This window comes from Erpetoichthys calabaricus, chromosome 2, assembly GCF_900747795.2.
Source record: "Erpetoichthys calabaricus chromosome 2, fErpCal1.3, whole genome shotgun sequence".
Lineage (NCBI taxonomy): Eukaryota > Metazoa > Chordata > Cladistia > Polypteriformes > Polypteridae > Erpetoichthys > Erpetoichthys calabaricus.
Window position 1 is genome coordinate 224,144,173 of NC_041395.2, and position 20,018 is coordinate 224,164,190.

At 36.2% G+C, this 20,018-nt stretch overlaps 1 protein-coding gene across 3 annotated transcripts in view; it reads left to right on the forward strand.

Annotated features, from left to right (window-relative positions):
• Positions 1 to 12,834: 12,834 nt before the first annotated feature.
• Positions 12,835 to 20,018, forward strand: part of nolc1 (nucleolar and coiled-body phosphoprotein 1) — a 58,961-nt gene continuing 51,777 nt past the window's right edge. For all 3 annotated transcript variants that reach the window (XM_028795206.2, XM_051922282.1, XM_028795208.2), the window contains exons 1-2: positions 12,835 to 12,988; positions 18,896 to 18,951. In XM_028795206.2, coding sequence (XP_028651039.2) covers positions 12,878 to 12,988; positions 18,896 to 18,951 — 167 coding nt within the window. In that variant the 5' untranslated portion in view covers positions 12,835 to 12,877. The remainder of the gene's footprint in view (positions 12,989 to 18,895; positions 18,952 to 20,018) is intronic.

Below are 20,018 nucleotides of genomic sequence, written 5' to 3' on the forward strand. Positions count from 1 at the left end.
ATACAGGCCTCAGAGGACCAACTGCACAGAACTGTTCTATCTAGCATTAAGTATTATAAGACAGATTATCATACACCATCTGCATGACATTAACCCATGCAACCACATTCTGTCACAATGTCTTCATCTAGCACCAAAAGAAAAGACGTGTATAGTCTCATGAAACACTACATTGAGTAACATAGTGTCTCTGACTTTTTTTCAGTAAAGAGTTCATCTCTATATAGGGCAGAGTGATAGGTGACATCAAGTACATACAAGGTCTGTATGAAGGGCTCTTCCAGGAATGATCATTGTCAAAAATCACAAGTCATACAGTAAGTGCTGCCTATCATGGTTTTCACTGTTTTTAGCAACATCACAATGACTGAGTGGCCTGCCAGCTTCCCTGAAATAAACTCGGGCAGTGTCATATGGGACATTGTTGGGAGATGTTTGGACTCTTCTAGTCAAAACTATGGCTTGGCAAGACAAGAAAATACAGTATCACACATTAACATCCCTAGGAAATTATCCAAAATGTTTATTGACTCATAACTGTGTTTTTACAAGTGTGCTATTCACCTAATACTGGACATCATACTTACTGGCATTTTTGTATAATACTCTGTTGGTCAACCTGCAAGGCACCTTCTGCACATAACTGATTCAACCAGGGAGCACTACTAGAGGTCTTTCTGACAGCTTCCATTTAACATATGTCTAAACTTTATTTTCTGACACGTTAATTCTTTTTAGTTTAAATTATTTTAATGCTAACTTTAATGATATACTGTAGTGGACATAGTGACGTGCAGTGAGGTTCATGGCTGGTGAGGAACAGACTCCTTCAGAGTCAGTTTTACAAATATATGAACCCACAAGAGTAGCTTATTCACTATTCAGTTGGCAGCATACACATTGACTACTGGTTATGATTCATATATCATCAGCATTCTTTACAGACACATGGGTAAGGTACATATTTGGCTAAGAAAGAACGTTCCATGTATAGCGCCTAGAGTGAGCAGAGAGAGTGCATTTGCTCTGCACCCTCCATGTGTTCTAAATTTTCCATTGCAATTCCACAATTCATACTCATTCAATACAAATGAAAGTACTGAGTGGTGTACAAAAAAAAAAACAGATTTCAATTTTGATCTTAATTGAAATTTTTAGTTATTTTAGCTTTTAATTCTGATACTGTAATCAATTTTAATACAGACTGTTCAAAAAAAGGATAACAAGAAAAACAAAAGAATATTTTATTTAAGGTCATATTTTAGTATTTAAATATTGGATTGTTTTTTTCTTAGTCTGATCCTATTTTTTATAAAACTGAAAACTGTTTATGGTCTTACCTTTATTTGTAAATGAAGTCCATGCGCCTATCCTTCTCCACGAAAATCTCCATCACTTTCTTGTAAAAGTCCTCCTTATTTTTTTTTCAAATTTTACTGATTTTATTGTAATCATATAATATTCCATATAAATAGATCAATTTTTACAAAAATAGGATCGAAAACAAATCAACCCCCACTCCTAAGAAAGAGAGCATGGCCAGCAGAGTGAAACTTAAAACTAGTAAAAATAAGTAAATAGATGAATTAATAAGTGAATAAAGATAAATGGAGGAGATAAAGAAATGGGGAGAGAATCTGCTTCCTCAGTGCCTTAAAAGCTTATTCTAAAATTTTATTGATCGGATCCTGCCAGGTTTTGAAAAAATTCTGCACAGATCCTCTAAGGTGAGAATTTCATTGTTTCCAATTTCAAATAGTATATAACATCAGTTACCCACTGACTTAGAATAGGAGAGTTAGGATTCTTCCAGTTGAGCAAGATAAGTCTATGTGCCAATAGTGCAGTAAAGGCCATTACAGTTTGTTTGTCCTTCTTCACTTTAAGCCCATCTGGAAGTACACCAAACACAGCTGTTAATGGGTTAGGAGGGATTGTGACACCAAGGCTGTCTGAAAGGCATTTAAAGATTTTGGTCCAGAATGATGTTAATTTGGTGAAGGCCCAAAACATGTGTCCCAGTGAGGCTGGAACTTGATTGCAGCGTTTGCAGGTTGGATCTTGCCCTGGAAACATTTTGGACAATTTTAAATGAGACAGATGGGCTCGATATATCATTTTGAGTTGAATAATTATATGCTTTGCACATATGGAGCTCGAGTGAATTCTCTGCATTGCTACCTTCCACTCCTATTCTGAGATATTGAATGAGAGATGCTTTTCCCAATGTCCTCTTGGATCTTTGAAAGGGAGGGACTGTAAAATGGTTTTATGTATTGCAGAAATGCTGTCTGAGTCCTTGAAACTGATATTGCTCAGTTTCGAGTCCCCCTTATTTTCGTTTAGTTTTAAAAATCTTAATCTTTCATTTTGGCAGTCAGTCAGAACAAAAAATAAAAATAAATGGATTGCTGCAGTGCACTTGACTTTCTGATATCGCTAACTTATTGGCGCCCAGAGCCTCTGCGTAGAAGAACAGCAGCAACGAGCACCTGTTGGGCTCAAATGTGCCCCCTTCAGTGCGGCACGATACTGTCTGCCTCACTTTGCCTTTTCACAGCGGCTTAATGTCCAATCAGCAAGACTAAATATGTCACACACATTCATTAAAGATATCAGCCAGACTGCGGTAAGTCAGGGTGTATAATAAACATGTCTGCAAACATTATATTGGCAACATACAGGGAGACAGCAACAGGCACATGCCAATTGGATGCATCAGCTCTGCCTCACCTGCCTCCCCTGACTACACGTCCCTGAGTAGACATATCAGTCATGTAATTATCTATGTACAGTATGTATGAATCCTGCTTTTTATCTTGAGTGTATTCTGTGTAGCTCTTGTGTGTTGGATGCAGTTTCCCTTGCGATTAATAAGTTATCTATCTATAGATTCCTATGCTGTTGAAACAATGAAGAACCACAATTTCATTTCTGTTTTATTTTTTGATATGGTATAAAGCTGTTACATGTTTAACTTGGAGAGTGCAAACTTGAATATATTACAGAAATACTGCCTTTCATCTGCCCTGGAAGGTTACAATATGATTTATCTAAACCTTTATTAATTGTAATATACTTTATATTAGAGCAAACTGTAAAAGGTGCCAAGTTAAAAAAGTTAATAAAAGTTTACTTTGAATGACTAGAAGGGAAGAACTTGCATTATGGCCATTTTGGTACATGTACAATATGCATTTGACATTCTGAAACCATTGTACCCTAAATGAAATGAGAGGATAAAAAATGGAGAATACAAAGTGTCAAAGTTAAAAAAAAAAAAACCACAACTATGCAAAATCTCTAGTTCTTTCTTTACAGGTTTTGACCACTATGTGTGTCACGTAAGGTGGTGCACCCATTTGGCCACCTCTGTAGTGTTAGGTTCTGTTGGTACTTTTTATTCCTTAGCTTTTTTTTCCACGTTGTCTTTCTTATATATAATATATTTATATTTTTTCAGCATTTTATTACAAAAGATTTTCTTCCATATTGTGACTAACAGTGAACATCTTTTCATGAACAAAACTACCAGAAAGTCTAATGGGGAATAATCACTTTTATTCCTATATTGAGGGAGTCTTTCCTTTACTTGCTGTGAAGAGAAAACATCTCATGAAACACAAAGCCATCTGTAAACTAGGCAACATTATCAACAAGCACAGACATAATGAAAACAATAAACAAAATACATTTTCTGTAATGGAAATATAATATAATTAACCAAAAGGAGTAAAAATTACATTAAACGAGCACATGTCCCTGGCATGTGTGTTACATTGGTTGCTAAGAACATCTTTTTGTCACATAAGTGCTATGGGCCACATATCAGTTCATAACATAACAGACATCATCTTATTTATGCATGAGGAACCACCATTGCATCTTGTCTGAACTTACAGCTGCTCTCCTGAAATGGAATTAATAAATTTAAACATTTCAGGTTTTTGGACTTCACTTTTCCAGCTTTTAACTTTTTTTTTTGTTTGTCTCTAATAAAGACAGTAAAATTGATTGTGCTGATGCTTTCTTGTTTACACTTCTGATTCATTGTTATTTTTCCACATTTCCAAATTTTTCAAATTCTAACACTCACATTTTTTGCCAGTGTATACTATCCTTTTATGTTTTAACAGACTTATTTGCCACACAAGTATCTTTCTCTATTTGCCTTCTCAATCTTTCTATAGAGCCTAGCTTCTTGATTGTGGGTGTGAGCATTTGTCCCATTTCTCCTTCTGTCTATAGACTCACTGAATTTTGAGTTGACTGACACTCTTTAAGTCCTCCAGGTTATCATTTATAAGCCAAGCTTCAGAATCAATTCAAAGGTCAAGGTCACCTCACTGTGACTAGTGTGCACTCAAGTGGTCCCCTTAGCCCTGAATAGCACTTAAAGGACCAGGTCTCCATGAAAACATTCATTGTCAACCTTGCCTGTATGAAAAGTTCTGGCTTCCTGTCCATCATTCCAGGCCTCATTCCTAAATAGCAATGTCTTTCCTTTTGTCCTAGTACAATGTCCTCTGCCATTTCTTTGTGGCCTCATGCTTTTTAATTGTGTTGCTTGGCCCTTTATCGCAGGAAAAAAAAAATTTTGTTTGTTTTTTGCATTATAATTGTATGTACTATAACTGGTCTCTTACCCTAGTGAAGATTTTGTATTCAGGGTAACATGCACAATTTTAAGGCCTATTGGCTGCTGAGGGCCCCTGACTTCCCAAACTTTCATTTCTTCTTGCTCTTGTGAAGATTGCTATTGGTCTGGTCTGTGTTACCTTAGTGGTGCCATTATTTCTGGGACTGTCCCTCCAAAAAATGGAGAGGAAACCACACCAAAAATCAGTCATGGGTTGTTAACTGTTTTTCATGTCAGCAAGTCTCAGCTCATAAGTGGCTTCCTTTCTCATTTATTAGACCCTACTTTGTCTTTTATAGTGGTTACTGCTACTGTATATCTCAGGATTGTGTCAATGCATCCAGTATTATTTAGTGTATCCAGAATATTTATTCCGGCAAACCCAACTTCATACCCTGTGCTTTTTCATGCTATTGTAAAACACTAATCGGTCGGTGTCTAAATTTATCCTTTCTGTCGAGTTTGCTAATACAGAAGTGGCCCCTATCCTTTTAGTATAACTACATATTCAGTGAAACCTTTTTCATTCCAACTCAACTTATTCTACTAAGAACTTCAGGGAGCCTATACTAGCAGCATTTAAATAAGCACAATTTCATATACGTCATTTGGGTAACATGCAAACTCCATTCTGACTGTTCTGAGCTGAGATCTGAATCCTACTCTCTAGAGGTGTACAGCCACAGTGTTAAACCCTGCACCACAGCTGTTACTAAACAGTTTTAGGACATGTCACAAAGCTTCTAACAATTCTGCTAATACTGCTTCCGAGGGCTTATTTTTGTAACAGAGTTTTTCAAAAACAAAAAGGCATTTACCATACTTAAGAAGATTACTTTTCATCACCCCTACTTATTTAATTTCACAAACTTTAAAACATATTGTGTACATGCCAAAGCTTTCATGGGTAAATGCTAGGCACAAGCCTAACATTCTGCTGCAAAACTATTATTTTGCATGAGTCTGAAATGAACTTTTCTTAAGTTTCATTTCCTGTATCTTTGGCAGCTGTCAGGAGATGTGAAAAACAAAAATACCTATTTATAATAATAATACATTTTATTTAATAGGTGCTATTTGGGTATCACCCTGCTTCCTCCCATGTTCCTAGGCTCTCATTACAAGCACTTCTCTTGTTCTATTTTTGTTTCTAAACAATCTTTTGCAGCTGACCAAGTAATCTTTCTCATTTCTTCCTTTCTCCTGACTTAATGTTAAGAAACTTTTTTTCTGCATTTTATCGGATCACTGACCAAAAATTCATTCTGCATAAAAACAAGTCCAAGTGAGCAAAACACAAGTTGGGTATGTGTTTCTTGCATTTACTAAAGACTTGTTTAAAATTAATTGTCTCCTTTGACAGAAAACCGGTTATGCCAGATTATTAGCAATAACTTTAGTCTGATCTTTCCTGTTGTTATGGACCACACTCTCATGGCTCTAAATAAGAATTTTAGTTTACTCCTTTTGCAGAACTCCTTACAAAGTGACGTTAATGGGTTTTCGAGCATGCCCCTTGAGCATTACATTTTAATATGGAAGAATGGGATAAATCCTTTGCCATTCTTGACAGGAGTCATTGTGCACTATCATTTTATTTCTCCACTTTATAGGTAATAGCTGCTCTGTGGTTTGCTCTTCACTCTCAAAATTTGCTGGTGTGAGCAAACTTAGAAGTAATTTTTAGGACAGGCTGCAGACATCATGGTTAGAACTACCGTACAATGTGAAAAGGACAGCATATTTGTGGCCAATGAATATGATAATGCATAAATCAATGAACAAAAGGCATTTTAATACTCACTTTATTAGGTATACCTACTACCAAGACCTTTATATGACAATTTAGAAGCCATAACAGGACAAATAATAAGACATGACAAATAATAAGACATACAAGGCAAACAACTCCAGCACTGACAGTAGGTTTTATGAGTGCATGAGAGGAACATATAAAAAGATATTATGAAAACTAAAAGGCAGTTAGAGAGAGATATTAAGGAAAAGGCAAAAATGACCAAAGAGATGCTTTCAAAATTTCAGTAGCAAGACAACAATCAAGAGGAACGGAAATGCATTAGAATGGGGTGAACTAAAATACATGGACAGTGAAATAGTGAATGCTCTAAATTGCCATTTTTCCCAAACTTTTCACATGTTAAGAAGTTGATTGCATACTCGCAGGTACATGGGCTACTATGGAGGTACTTTAGTGATCTGATAATTGTAAAAGAAGAAGTACTGCTTAGATTAAAATGATATCAATCAACTGGATTATCAAAGAGTGTTAAAGGAGATAAGTGACCAAATACAGTATGTAAACCCCAATGTACAGTACATCTTACTGGTAAAGCCTAGCATAACTTGGGTAAAGCTCATATTATCAAGCAGACCCGGGTAAAGCTGGAATAGCATATGAGTTTCTAACCTTACCTGGGTAATCTCTTTGGATAATGCAAGCTTTACCAAGGTAATACTAGGTTTGTCCAGGCCTTTTGGATAATGCAACCTTTACCCGGATAATGCTAGGCTTATCCAATTTCTGACTTTACCGGTAACATATATATTTCAGACATCATTGCACACTGAGAAAATGCTTAAGAACTGGTAGCTATTAAATGTTATCCCAATATATAAAAACTGGGATTGGTTTTTATTCAAGTTACAAGTAGGCCAGTAAGATTAACATTTATTATGTGTAAATTAATTGAAGCATATTAAGGACAAAATCGAGCATCACATGCCACATTTAGCAAAAAGGCAGCATGGTTTCAGATGGGGAAGGTCATGTTTCACTAATATGCAATAATTCTATGAGGAATAAAAAAAATTGTAAAGCCATAGAGATGCATATGATATTACTCATCTTGATTTTTGGAAAGCTTTTGATAAGATCCCACATGAAAGGCTACTAAACAAACTAAGAGACACTGAATTCAGGGCATAGCTTGTAGGTGGGTTTAAATTTGACTAGAACAACAGAAGCAAAAGGTTATGCTGAGGGGAACTATTTCAGAATTAGCTGATTTTAGAAGTTGTGTCCCACAGGGATCAATGCTGATGCTGTTGCTCTTTTTCATATTTGTATTCTTATCCAGATTGTTTATAAATAACAAGCTGATTAATTTTTGCAGATAATACTAAAGTAGATGGAACAGTAATGTAGAATAATAATGGCTGATAATGTAGAATCTGCCAAATAATAATAATAATAATAATAATAATTCATTACCATTATAGAGGGATATGTAACAGGCAACATTTACGTGTGCATTTATGTGTATTTGCAAGTTAATGTAAATTATAAAGTGTTATGTGTTGGAAGCAATACTGTTAGATTTGAAAACACAATGGAAGGATTGAAACTTTAAAAGTACAACATATTAGAAGGACCTACGAATCAAAGTGGACTCTTATTTTTAACATCCAGACAATGTGAAGAAGCCCTTAAGAAGGCAGGAGAATGTACTTAAATTATATATATAATAGTTAAGCCTCATCTTGAGTACAAAGTGGGGGTTTGTACTGCAAAAAATGCATATGCAAAAAATAAACAAACAGAAACTTCAAATGGGAGTTGTTTTGCTTTTATTTAGCAAAAAAAAAAAAAAATCTGCCAATGGGTAAGCAAAATTTACTTGACAAATTTTCTTAAAGTAAGCTAAATAATCATAAACACAAATTTTTTGATAAGTTAATTTTTATAAGATTTAATGTCATGATTTAATGTCATGATATAAATACTTACATTTCATTTTTTGCAGTGTGGTCACCATATTGAAAAAAGACTAGGCTTACCCAAACACTTCAAGATATGAGCCATGAGGAAAGATTGAAGGAGCTAAATCTTTTCAGTTTAAGCAAATAGAGATTAAAAGGTGACATTACTGAAGTGTTTAAAATTATGAAAAGAATTAGTACAGTGGATCTCAACTGTTACTTTACAGCAAATTCTTCAACAAGAACTCAAGGACACTGATAAACACCTCTTAAGGATGGATTTCACACAAATGTTACAAAGTTTTTCTTCATACAAAGACCCATAGACACATTCAACAAATTACCAAGTAGTGCGGTAGCAGTACTATTTTGGGGACCTTAAAAACTTGACTTGCTGTTTTAGAGGAATGTAGCAAAGAGGAGTGGCAAGTTTTTTTTTGGCTGAATAGCCTCTTCTCATCTAAACTGTTCAAGGTTATAATGTATAAGAGGAATTCAGTTTTTTTACAGGATATTTTCCATGAGGTTACAGGTAATGGAAGCATAAAATATATGGAATATTTCAGATAAGCTATGTGCATTTTTTATTAATTAAAATTATGTATTTAATAAATTGTTATACTGTATATCATGGGTGTGACATTTTGCAGAATCTGACTTATAATTAAAACTTTCAATGTACCCTACACTACCAACACTAAGAGCATGTTCTAATTGCTGTCTACATCTATATGCAAACCAACATCAACGATGTGCTGAACAATCTGTGCGTCATTATTGTGGAATATAAACTTTTATATTCTAAAGAATTATTTATTGGTGTTGTGAACTTCAACAAAGAAAATGTAAGGAATATTAACCCTCAATATCATCAGCATGGAAACAGCCCCACAAGGGATGCCAATACTATGGATTACAGCTACAGAAAGCCCTGATTTAAAATGTTTATTTATTTTCTAGAATAATAAATATAAAAAGTACTCTGAGTACAATATTTAAGACTGAGGTTCACTAGGTTTCAACGTGTGAAAATGCAAAGTCACTACTTTATCTTTTACCGATAACTTGTTTTCCTGCAGTAAACCACTTTACAGTGTATACTTGTGCTATTAATTTAGTGGGATCTAGTAATGTTCTGAGGGGCCACGTGGTGGCACAGTAATTAGTACTGCTGCCTCACAGATCCATCTTCCTGGAACTGAATCCCGTGCACTATCAAGGTCCATGTGGAGTTTGCATATTTTGCCTTTGTCAGCATTTATTTGTCTTCAGAATTTATTTTTACTTCAATTTTCCTCATATTTAAAGAGGAGTGTGGCAAACAAGATAGAAACTGCTCATTCAAAACCTGCCTTTTTTCTTATAGGTTTAATTATTTCACATATTGAAGTGGAAGATGCAATTACCTATCTGCTTATTCTCACCTGGACAAAGCTGGCAGCATGGTGAGGATTTTGATTTCTCCAGTGCCTTCATTACCATCAGCCATCCCTGTTAAGGGGTAAACTCAAAAGATATGCAGGTGACTGAGTCTACGGTGTCCTGGATAAAAAACTATCTGTTGGGCAAACCATAGTTTTTGAGACTCAAGGGCTGTTTCTCTGATATGGGTGTGAGCAACACTGAAGCACTACAAGGAACCGTCCTGACTCCTTTTCTCTTCAGTCTGCACACTTCACACTATAAATATAGCACCAGGTCATGTCACTTGGAAAATCTCCATTTATGGGATGTGTCAAAAAGGGGACTGAGACACAGTATGGAGTGCAGAAAGAACTGACTGCAGCTTAAAATCAGCAAAACCAAAAACTGGTTATTGACTTTCTCTGTGCCAAAGAACCTCTACAGTAGGCCACTATTCAGGGAGTAGATGTTGAGGTTTTGCACTTCTACAAATACTTGAGGGTACACGTCAATGACAGGGTAGACTAGTTTCGTAACACAGAGGAACTACATAAGAAAAGGCAGAGCAGGCACTTTTTTCTTAGGAAACTGCATCTCTTTAATGTGGGTAGTGACATCCTTCACATTTTCTACAAACTCTGTGATAGCCAGTGTGATTGTCTATGCTGTGGTATGCTGGGCCAGTAATATAACTTCAAAACATGTGCACTGCATTAACAAGCTAATTATAAGGCTTGGTTATGAGATGAACTCAAGACCCACTGGTGGTAGCAGTGGAGAGAGTGAAGACAAAACTGAATGTCATGAACAAAATTACATATCCTCTATCTCATACAATAACATGGAGAACTTTAAGCCAACAAATTATTTAGCGGAAGTGTGTAAAGAAACTCAATTGGGGCTGATTAATACAAACAACAATACGCCTGCACAATGCCTCACTGGGGCAGAGGCTGCCAAGTCATAAGTTTACTTTCATATTAGTCACTCTGGTGTGTATTTGAGAGGGGACTGTTGCCTGTTATTATATAATATCTATTTATTTAATGAGCTTCTGTAAAAGGCCAAATTTCCTCCTGGGAACAAATACATTTCTACCTATCTTTATTGGGACGTATGAATGATTTACAGTTATTACACCTGCCAATAATTTGCCAACAATTTCATTTTATGGTTTTCTTATTCCCATAAAAGTAAACCATCATAGAAAATAATAAACTATTAGGTAGAATTTCAGAAATAGTTTTCATCATGCTCCTTCTTATACCTATTATTATTGAGACTAATCACAGAATTTAGTTGAAAGAAAACTGGTAAGATGACACAATCAAAATCATTACTACAACCAAATATTTTATTTTTTAAAATGATTTATTTCAAAATACCAATTAACAAAGCGATAATAAACTATAAGGCTACACTTTTTTGTGAAATAAGCGCATTAAATAAATAAAATCTGTAGTAACAACTCAGTGAAGATTGCTCAGGGTTGTCAGATCCTGCAAACATTTCCAGCTAAATGAGAACTAAAAACCCATCTAATGGTGCTGCAGAGCTGCCCAATGAATGGCGTTCCCTTTACACTGTAATACCCACAATAAAATCGAAGAGCGGACTCACTGTGAAGTTTTGAGACCTTTTATACAACATTTTTAATTTTCTGAAGCACAACGGGATCATCCTTGGAACGGGTTGCCCAGTTCACTTGAAAAATTGCTAAAATAATTTCACATCACCAAGTCTTTTTTATTTTTATTATAGTTATTTTTTTAACCCACACAATGCTTTTAAAACTAACCCGCACATCATTAATGTTCTTAGGTGTTTAGTTGGGTGTGATGGGTGTGCAAACAGGAAGTCTCTTAAACTGCTGTGTATTGCAGCTATTAGAACTTAATTGATTCTGGATGCATTGCATATGGGTCGGCGTCACAGGCAGTATTAAAACCACATGATAAAATAGAAGACCAGGCTTTGAGAAAGGTGCTATGAAATCCTCTCCAATATCAGCAATATTAGTTGAAATGGAGGAGATACCTTTGTATTTACGAAGAATGCAATTGGCTGTGGTCTACTGGATTAATGCAAGGGAACACAATGACAGACATCTAATATCAACAACTCTAGAAGACTGTTGGGAACACCATAGTAATAAGATTACAAAATGAATGGGGAAGAAAATCTTGGAGTATTTAAATATGAGCTTGGTCCCAGTGTAACTATTTCTGCTGTTCCACTGTGGTTTTTCCTGTTACCTGTGTTGGATTTAAGTATCTAGGAGAAAATGAAAGAAAATGCAAAATGTAATTTACTTGGGCAAATTGTTAATCAACATGTGCAAAGGAAATATTTGGGATTCTTACAAATTTATACAGATGGCTCAAAAGATCCAGTGACTGGTCATACAGGTGCTTCAGTGTATGTTCCCACGTTTCAAATTAACATTAGGAAAAGGCTGGCCAATAACTTCTTTGTATTTACCTCAGAGATTACGGCAACAGTTATTGCACTGGGATGGGTAGATGAGGTCTGGCCAGAGCATGTACAGATTTTTACTGATTCAGTATCTGCAGTATTTGATATCTTCAATATCAAATATCATGCCTGTAAATTCCAAATGTAGGCCAAATATATTAAAAGAGATACAGCAACAGTTGTGTAAACTGAAGATTCTTGGCATAGCTGTTCATTTTCTATGGGTTCCTGCTCATGTAGGTATTCTAGGAAATGAGGCAGGTGTTAACTTGGCTACACAGTCACTCAGTATTAACAATATAAATGTAATAGTGCCACTGCATAAAGGGATAAGCAAATGCCTTAATAGAAACACCTATTAAATCAAGATAAAGATAAGAAAGGCATCTATAGGAAATTCTTGTTCTTTCTTTCTTTTTTTGTGTACTCTGTTTAATTACAAAATTGTTTAAACATGAAAATTATATTTTGCTATATTATGTATTTTATATATGTATTATATTTTTGCAATTCATAAACTAAAATATTGAAAAAAATTCTTAGCAAAGCGGAAGAGAAAAGGATGTGACGCCATATTTATGACGCACCTTGCTGACGCTTTTACAGAGCGCCACGCACGCTTTCGGTCCTTTTTGGAAGATGGCTGAGCTCCCTGTGGTGCCGAGTGACCTGTTTCAGCATGTTTACTCTTTCCTGTTGGAAAATAAGTTCACAAAAGCGGCCAATGAGTTTCTGAAGAAGGCTAAAGTGGTAAGTCAGATGAGTGAGGTGGCGGAAAAGGAAGGTCAATCGTTTGGTGTCGGCTTTTAGCGTTCGTTTATTCAGTGGGCCAAGAGTGGCCTACCAGCGGCGTAGCAAAACTACCTTTTTCTTAGTTGCTTTGGTCTGAAGAAGCTCCTTTGCACTTGCGTGCAGTCAGTAATTGTATCGAACCTCTTTCCAGTCCTGTAAGGCTCGCGTGTGACCGCCACGTGAGGGCTGTTAGCCCACGTGTGATATGTTTACTCCATTTTCTCACATGCAGCAAGCGGCTTGGACATGCGAAGGTTGCACTGGCACAGGCTCAGTTTAAATTAGTTTCTTCATTAACTGACTATAACGTGGACTTTGTGTTCGTAGCCATATCCGATGCTTCTCGGCTGACGACTTACCATGTTGCCGCCTCCTCTGTTTCATATGAGTTTGGGTGAATTGTGAGATATGAAGGCCGAGACAAGATGTAGGAGTACACGTGGACTGAGGTACATTAAACGGGTGGAGAGGGGTCTGTCTGCTTATAATAGCGGCTTTCGTGTTTATTCCTGGGCTGTACCGCTGTGGCTGTTGGTTTTCGTTCAATACATTTGTTGACTTCAGTCGTCCCCCTACCTGAATGAAACAAGCTATTTCACAGTGTCAGTCCTGAAATTAAGAAAGTAAAAAAAATCCGCATGGAACATCCATCCATTTTCCAACAGTACAGTGTAAATTATACCGCGGGAAATTTTGCAATACGGTACGACCTACTGTACAGTGCGATAGTAGAGAGATAAATGGAACTTTATTTGTCCCCAGAGGTCAATTCATTGTTTTACAAGAGCTAATTTAAAAATAGTTGCAAACACACGTACACCAGAATGACTATAAATAAAGAAAACTGTCGCAGTGAGGTATTATACAAAACGTATTTCTGTTTGTATAAGGCTCCACAGTAGCGTTTCTTCACACACTTCCGCTGAGTAACTTATTGGTTGAAAGTACTCCATGCTAGTGTGTTGGAGAGAGGATGGGCAGCATTGTTCATAGTGGCACTAAATTTGTCTTCACTTTCTTCCTCACCACAAAATCCAGGGTTCAATAGTGCATCCCCAAACTGAGCCTGCCTTTTAAATCTGCATGTTGATTCAGTGGGCCTCTCTTGATCTGATGTGAGTGGACCAGTGTAGAAGATTTCACTGGCTATCAGAGTTGTAGAATATGTGAAGAATGTTACTATCCATGTTAAAGGAATGCAGTCTCCTAAGTGGAAAATGTCTGCTGTAGGTTATGATGTCTTAGAAGTTCACATTGTCACATCATCTTCTTTTGGCTGCTCCCATTAGGAGTCGCCACAGCGGATCATCTTTTTCCATAACCTCCACACAAGGTGTCTAACACTGGACAATGATGGAGGAATGGTGTGCAGGTGTTTTAGCTTGTAACACAGTAGTTTAGTTGCCACATGGATTGCTGCAACTTGGCACATGTATCGGTAATGTTACAACAATTATTTAAAGGTTATTCATTTCAAGTTCATTTAAATTGTATCAATTCACAATACAGTATTGGCATGAAACTCTAAAATAAGATCTGCCTCATTGTAAAATGGATATGAATAAATGTATACTGACAGGAAACTTCAAGTTACTAATTACTTCTGCTCACTTAAATGTGGACTCCTTACTTGTTCTCTATATCATTTTCTGAACCAACAAAAAGTAAAGTTTGTCATAGAAAAATTGTGATTTGTTGTGCATCATTGTGGCAAGTGTATAGTGCATATTTTGACATTTCTTATGATATGCCGATGTACATGCAGGAGGACAATGGCACTGGCTTATGTAAGGCACTACTTTGATATACAGTGTAATTGGTTTGTTTCACATTTATTGTTTTATGTACACAGTCTGATTACATTCCAGTTTGCCCACAAGCAGTGCTTGAAGTGGAACCAAATTACTGGCACTGCTCTATTTATTCAGCATCTTGTCCCTACTTCCAATTTGTTACTTTTACATAATGGTGCTGGGGGTTCTCCTTGGAGGTTGGAGCATGTGCTTATTAGTATAGAATATCGACAGGAATAGTCCCCGTGAAACTACAAGTGCTGTGATACACTAACATTAGATTATAGGTTGAGGGTTCCCTTCAGGCATTGCCCACAAGACCAGTTAAGCACCACCACGCTACTGCTGTCCTTGTCCGGTGCTTAAATTGGACATCATTGGTTATGTGGAGTATAACACCACAAGGATATACTCCAGTTGTCTTGTGAACTTGTCTTGGATAACATTACTGTATTAGCTAGGTGAACAGTCTCTCACAGTATGAATTGCCATGAGACCCACTGTGTTGAATCCTGTAAGATGAAGCTTAAAAAAAAAAAAAAAAGATTTATATTACTTACATTAGATAGAATGCCTTGTGAGGGCTGCTGGTCTTTTTTTTCGCCTGGAACTTAACTGGAATTTTTTTTTTCTCTTGTCTGCCCAGGCCAACTGACATTATCTTGTTCAGAAATAGGAGGAGGTCGGGAGCATGCACTGATATGATGTAGAGTAAAATAAATAGGAAATTGAATTAGATGAACAGCTTAAATAATAATTAATTTGAAAGTAAACACATTAGGTCAAGTGACATAAACAAGTTGCCTAGATTGACGGATTGGTATAGGGGAGTAGCATAATACCTCTGTCCACATTAACCTATACAGATGGTTTGTGTGTGTTTTTAATTATTTCCTCCTCATCATCCAGTGTGTACTCTTAGGGCAAATAAGCTGTCAACCATCTTTACTTCTAATTTTTGTTTTGAGTGTGTGTGTCAGCACCTTCATGTATGCATACATGTATACTTAAGTAAATTATTTAAAAAAAAATTGCTCTTACAAAAATGTTGCAAATCAATAATTCTGGTTCCGTGACTGAATGGTACAGATTGTAAAAATCCCAGCTAAATCAAACAATTTCTGTAGCAGTTATCGTTGGAAAAAGCTCAAATTGTTTTTGAAGGATATAGGATAAGTACTGGACCAAACTGTACCAGAAGTAGTAGTTGTGGAGCCTGTAACAAGGCAAACCCAATGCAACTTGTTTAAATAAGAGAGGTAATTTTTTAGGAAGTTGTCATTGTACATAGATCTCAGTGTTCAGGGTTGAATATCCTGGAAACCACTTGTTCTATAATATATTTTTTCTTGGATTGATATCTAGCAGTTCTTCACAACACAAAAAGACAATATTAAAATGAAAATTGTACTTTTAAGACGTGAAAATCAATTTCAATTTTCCACATGTACATACAGAAAAACATGGCTGCTAAAATCAGCCTTTATGTTATTTGTAGAGTCAGTCTGAGCTTAACTCTATCTTTGGTTGAGGGCAGAAAGAATTGCTGCACAAGACACCAGTTCATCACAGGTTGAGTACACACCCATCAAAGACCTATTTACCATCTCCAGGTAACCTGTTTTACTGAATTTTTGTTAGAATGTGGTCACCATTAATATTCTTTTAACTATTTTTTTAAGATTTTCATTATTGGCATATTTGTTTTGTTTTTCCTGTTCTAATTGCTGAATCACGAAAGTACACCTTATGAGAGTGACTAGGAGTCATAGTGAACTTCTCACTTTCTACATCAAGACAGTGTGAAGAAGCAATCAAGAAGGCTAATAGGATATTAGGTCACTTTTTATAGCCAGTTATGTTGAGTACAAGTCAGGGGAGGTTATGTTTAACCTGTATAACACACTAGTGAGGCAGCATCTGAAATAGTGTGCACAGTTTTGGTCCCCATATTACAAAAGGGGTATAGAGTAGTTATAAAAGGTCTACACATCCCTGCCAGAGTTGCAGATTTTGTGTAATAAAAAATGAAACCAAGATGAATCTTGTCAGTGTATTCCACCTTAACTGCAATCCAAAAAAAGATTAAAACAAATCAGAGACTGCTTAGTGAAATAAAGGAAAACAACATACAAAAACCTGGTTTCATTAGTGTGCACACACCCTTTAATAATCAAGGACTGGTTGATTCTGAATGCAGCCACATCACAATAAGTCTGACCTCAGATAGTAGTTAGTATAGACCTGACATCAGTTAAAGTGGCTCTGATTGAGCTCAGGTAAAGTTTGGCTGTTCCTGTAGGATTATTTTGATATCCTCTTGGTTGCAACATACTCCAAATGCCATGGTCTGCAAATAACTTTTACAACATGAACAAGATCTCATTATTGAAAGGTATCAATCAGGACAGGGGTACAAAAAAGTACCCAAACATAAACATCACATGGAGCATTGTGAAGACAGTCATCAACAAGTGGAGAAAATATAGCTCAACAGGGACTCTACCAAGATCAGGATGTCTCTCCAAGATTGATGAGAAGACAAGGAGAAAACTGGTCAGGGAGGCCACCAAGAGACATACAGCAATATTAAAGGAGCTGCAGGATTTCCTGGCAAGTACTGGTCGCTCCCTACATGTGATAACGGTCACATTCTTCAAATGTGTGGATTGTAGGGTAACGTTAACCAGTGATGAAAGACTTTTCTCACAAAGAAAAACATCCAAGCCTGGCGAAACTTTGCAAAAATGTATACCCAGACACCCACCACCATGTGGAAAAATGTATTATGGTTTGGTGAGACCAAGGTTGAACTATTTGGCCATAATTCCAAAAGTATGTTTGTCCCAAAAGTAACATGGCACATGATTCACTGTGGGTATGATGTTCTTTTGATCATGTTGGAGGCAGCATCATGCTTTGGGGCTGCTTTTCTTCAGCTGGAATCTGGCACTTTAGTCAAGGTGGATGGAATCATTATTAGCTCCTAGTATCAGTCTATTTTGGCATAAAACCTTCATGCATCTGCTAGGAAGCTGAAGAGGAAATTCGCCTTTCAGGATGGCAATTATCTAAAGCATACATCAAATTCTGCAAGCAGTGGCTTCATGAAATGAGAATCATTGTTCTAGAATGGCCCAGCCAGAGCCCAGATCTTAATTTAATTGGAAAGCTGTTGGGTATTTTTTTGCATGGAAGAGTGGGCAAAAATCACCAAGTCCAGATGTGCCAAACTGATACCCAAAAAGACTGCTGTAATAAAATCAAAAGGTGCGCACACTATTGTGACCGGGTTTTTGTATGTTTGGTTTATAAAAAAAACCAAAAAAAAACAAAATAACAGTTTCTGATTTGCTTTCATCTTCTCTGCATAGACTGAGTAACAGCTGCAATGCCCAGTGTTATAAATCATGAAATGACATGGCCAATACAGTTAGAAGATGTGTATGTCTTGCCATTGCTACATTGTCCATGTATCTTGGTAACAATAAGGCTAACTCTTCGGTTCAGCTTCATTATTTATATTTGTTAATTTTGCATTCACACCAAGACTGCATTTCCCTCGAAACAGGTACTATGTACTTAAGTGGTCCTTGGTTAGCTTATTTTTCCATAAAATTAAAGAGAAATGTTTCTTTTTCAATGATACTTTAGCACCATTGGCCAGAGTCCACTCAAGTCACAGTAAAGGTGCTCTTCAGTTAAACTCCTTTTGTTGTTAAGACTTGTGCAAGAAGTACTTTGACTACAAAATCAGCCTTTTTTTTTTTTTTTAAATGCGCTCACAGGATAAATAGCACTGGTAGTTTGGTAGTTGACTACTTGTCTCCACTTTCTAAGCTTTGAAACTATAACTGTAAATCAAAAGTATGAATCAAAATTTGGGGAAAATGGTGTCCCTCTGTTGGTTCTGATGATAAGATGGATAGATTATCAAACATTTGTTACTGCTTTCTAGAAAATACTTTAAAGGAGGTTTTCCTAGTATTGGTAAGCATGTTCTTCAAATTAATGATAATGATTATTTTGTGGGTTTACATTTTAAATTTTATTTATTCATTTTCTTAAACAGAAACCTCAGGACCCACAGGATAGCAGTCTTACTGACATATTTAACTTCTGGATCAAGTAGGTATTTGATATTGTTCTATGGTAATATATCCAGTATGTACATAAACAGCAATTTGGTTGTGTGTGTTGTTTGAGGTTTGTTTTATTTAATTTTTAAATGCCTTCTGTTTTGAACCTGACTTTAAAGCTAATCTTCACAAAAAATTTAGAAAATAATGGCAGAAATAATTAATATGGCTGTTGGAGATGTAGGGCTATCACCTGAGTCCACAACTGAGAATTGCATGTTTTATATACAGATTTTGTATTTCTTTAAATACTTGGTTACAGTTCTGGAGTATACAAGAATTCAAATGTGTAAGGTACACACTTATAAAACTATTAAAATTTCATACATTCCATCAGGTCATCACACTAATGTTTGAAAGGTAAAAAAGCCATATTTTGGTTCTTGGTACCATGGACATTCATGTTAATTTGTATTGTATCAATGGTGCATGTCATGGTCAGGCATATATTAGACATTCCATCGGCCATCTAGAGTGCTTAGATCTTCTGGTCAGCTGTCTCTGGTTGTCCCTCGTACCAAGTGTAAAATCAAGGGGGACAGGGCTTTTGCAGCTGCTGCGCCTTGCCTGTGGAACTCTTTACCTCATCATATAAAGGAGTCGCCTACAACTGTTTAAAACAAGACTAAAGACTCATTTCTATTCACTTGCATTCTGTGACCTTCAGTAATACTGATGGTTTCCTCTTTTGTCATTATATAACATCTATTTTTTATGTATATAACATTACTTCTAATTATTATGTATTTTATGTTCATATATTTTATTTCTGTTTGTTTTATGTTAATTTTTGTTTTTTTATTCTATTATTGTAAAGCACTTTGGCCACAGCATTACTATGTTGTTTTAACTCGTAGATCCGGCCCACCTTAAATCGCTTCTTAAATCCGTTCACACCTCTCCGCCAGCATCCTTTGTCCTCTAAATGTGCTGATAAAAGACAAGCTGCCAGCAGCCGGCTATTCCATCCCCCCACTGACTTAGAACGTTGGCGAAGTTTTCCCAGCTCATGCCTTGATTGATTATCTGGGAGTGAAGTGGAGTATTAGACTGGAA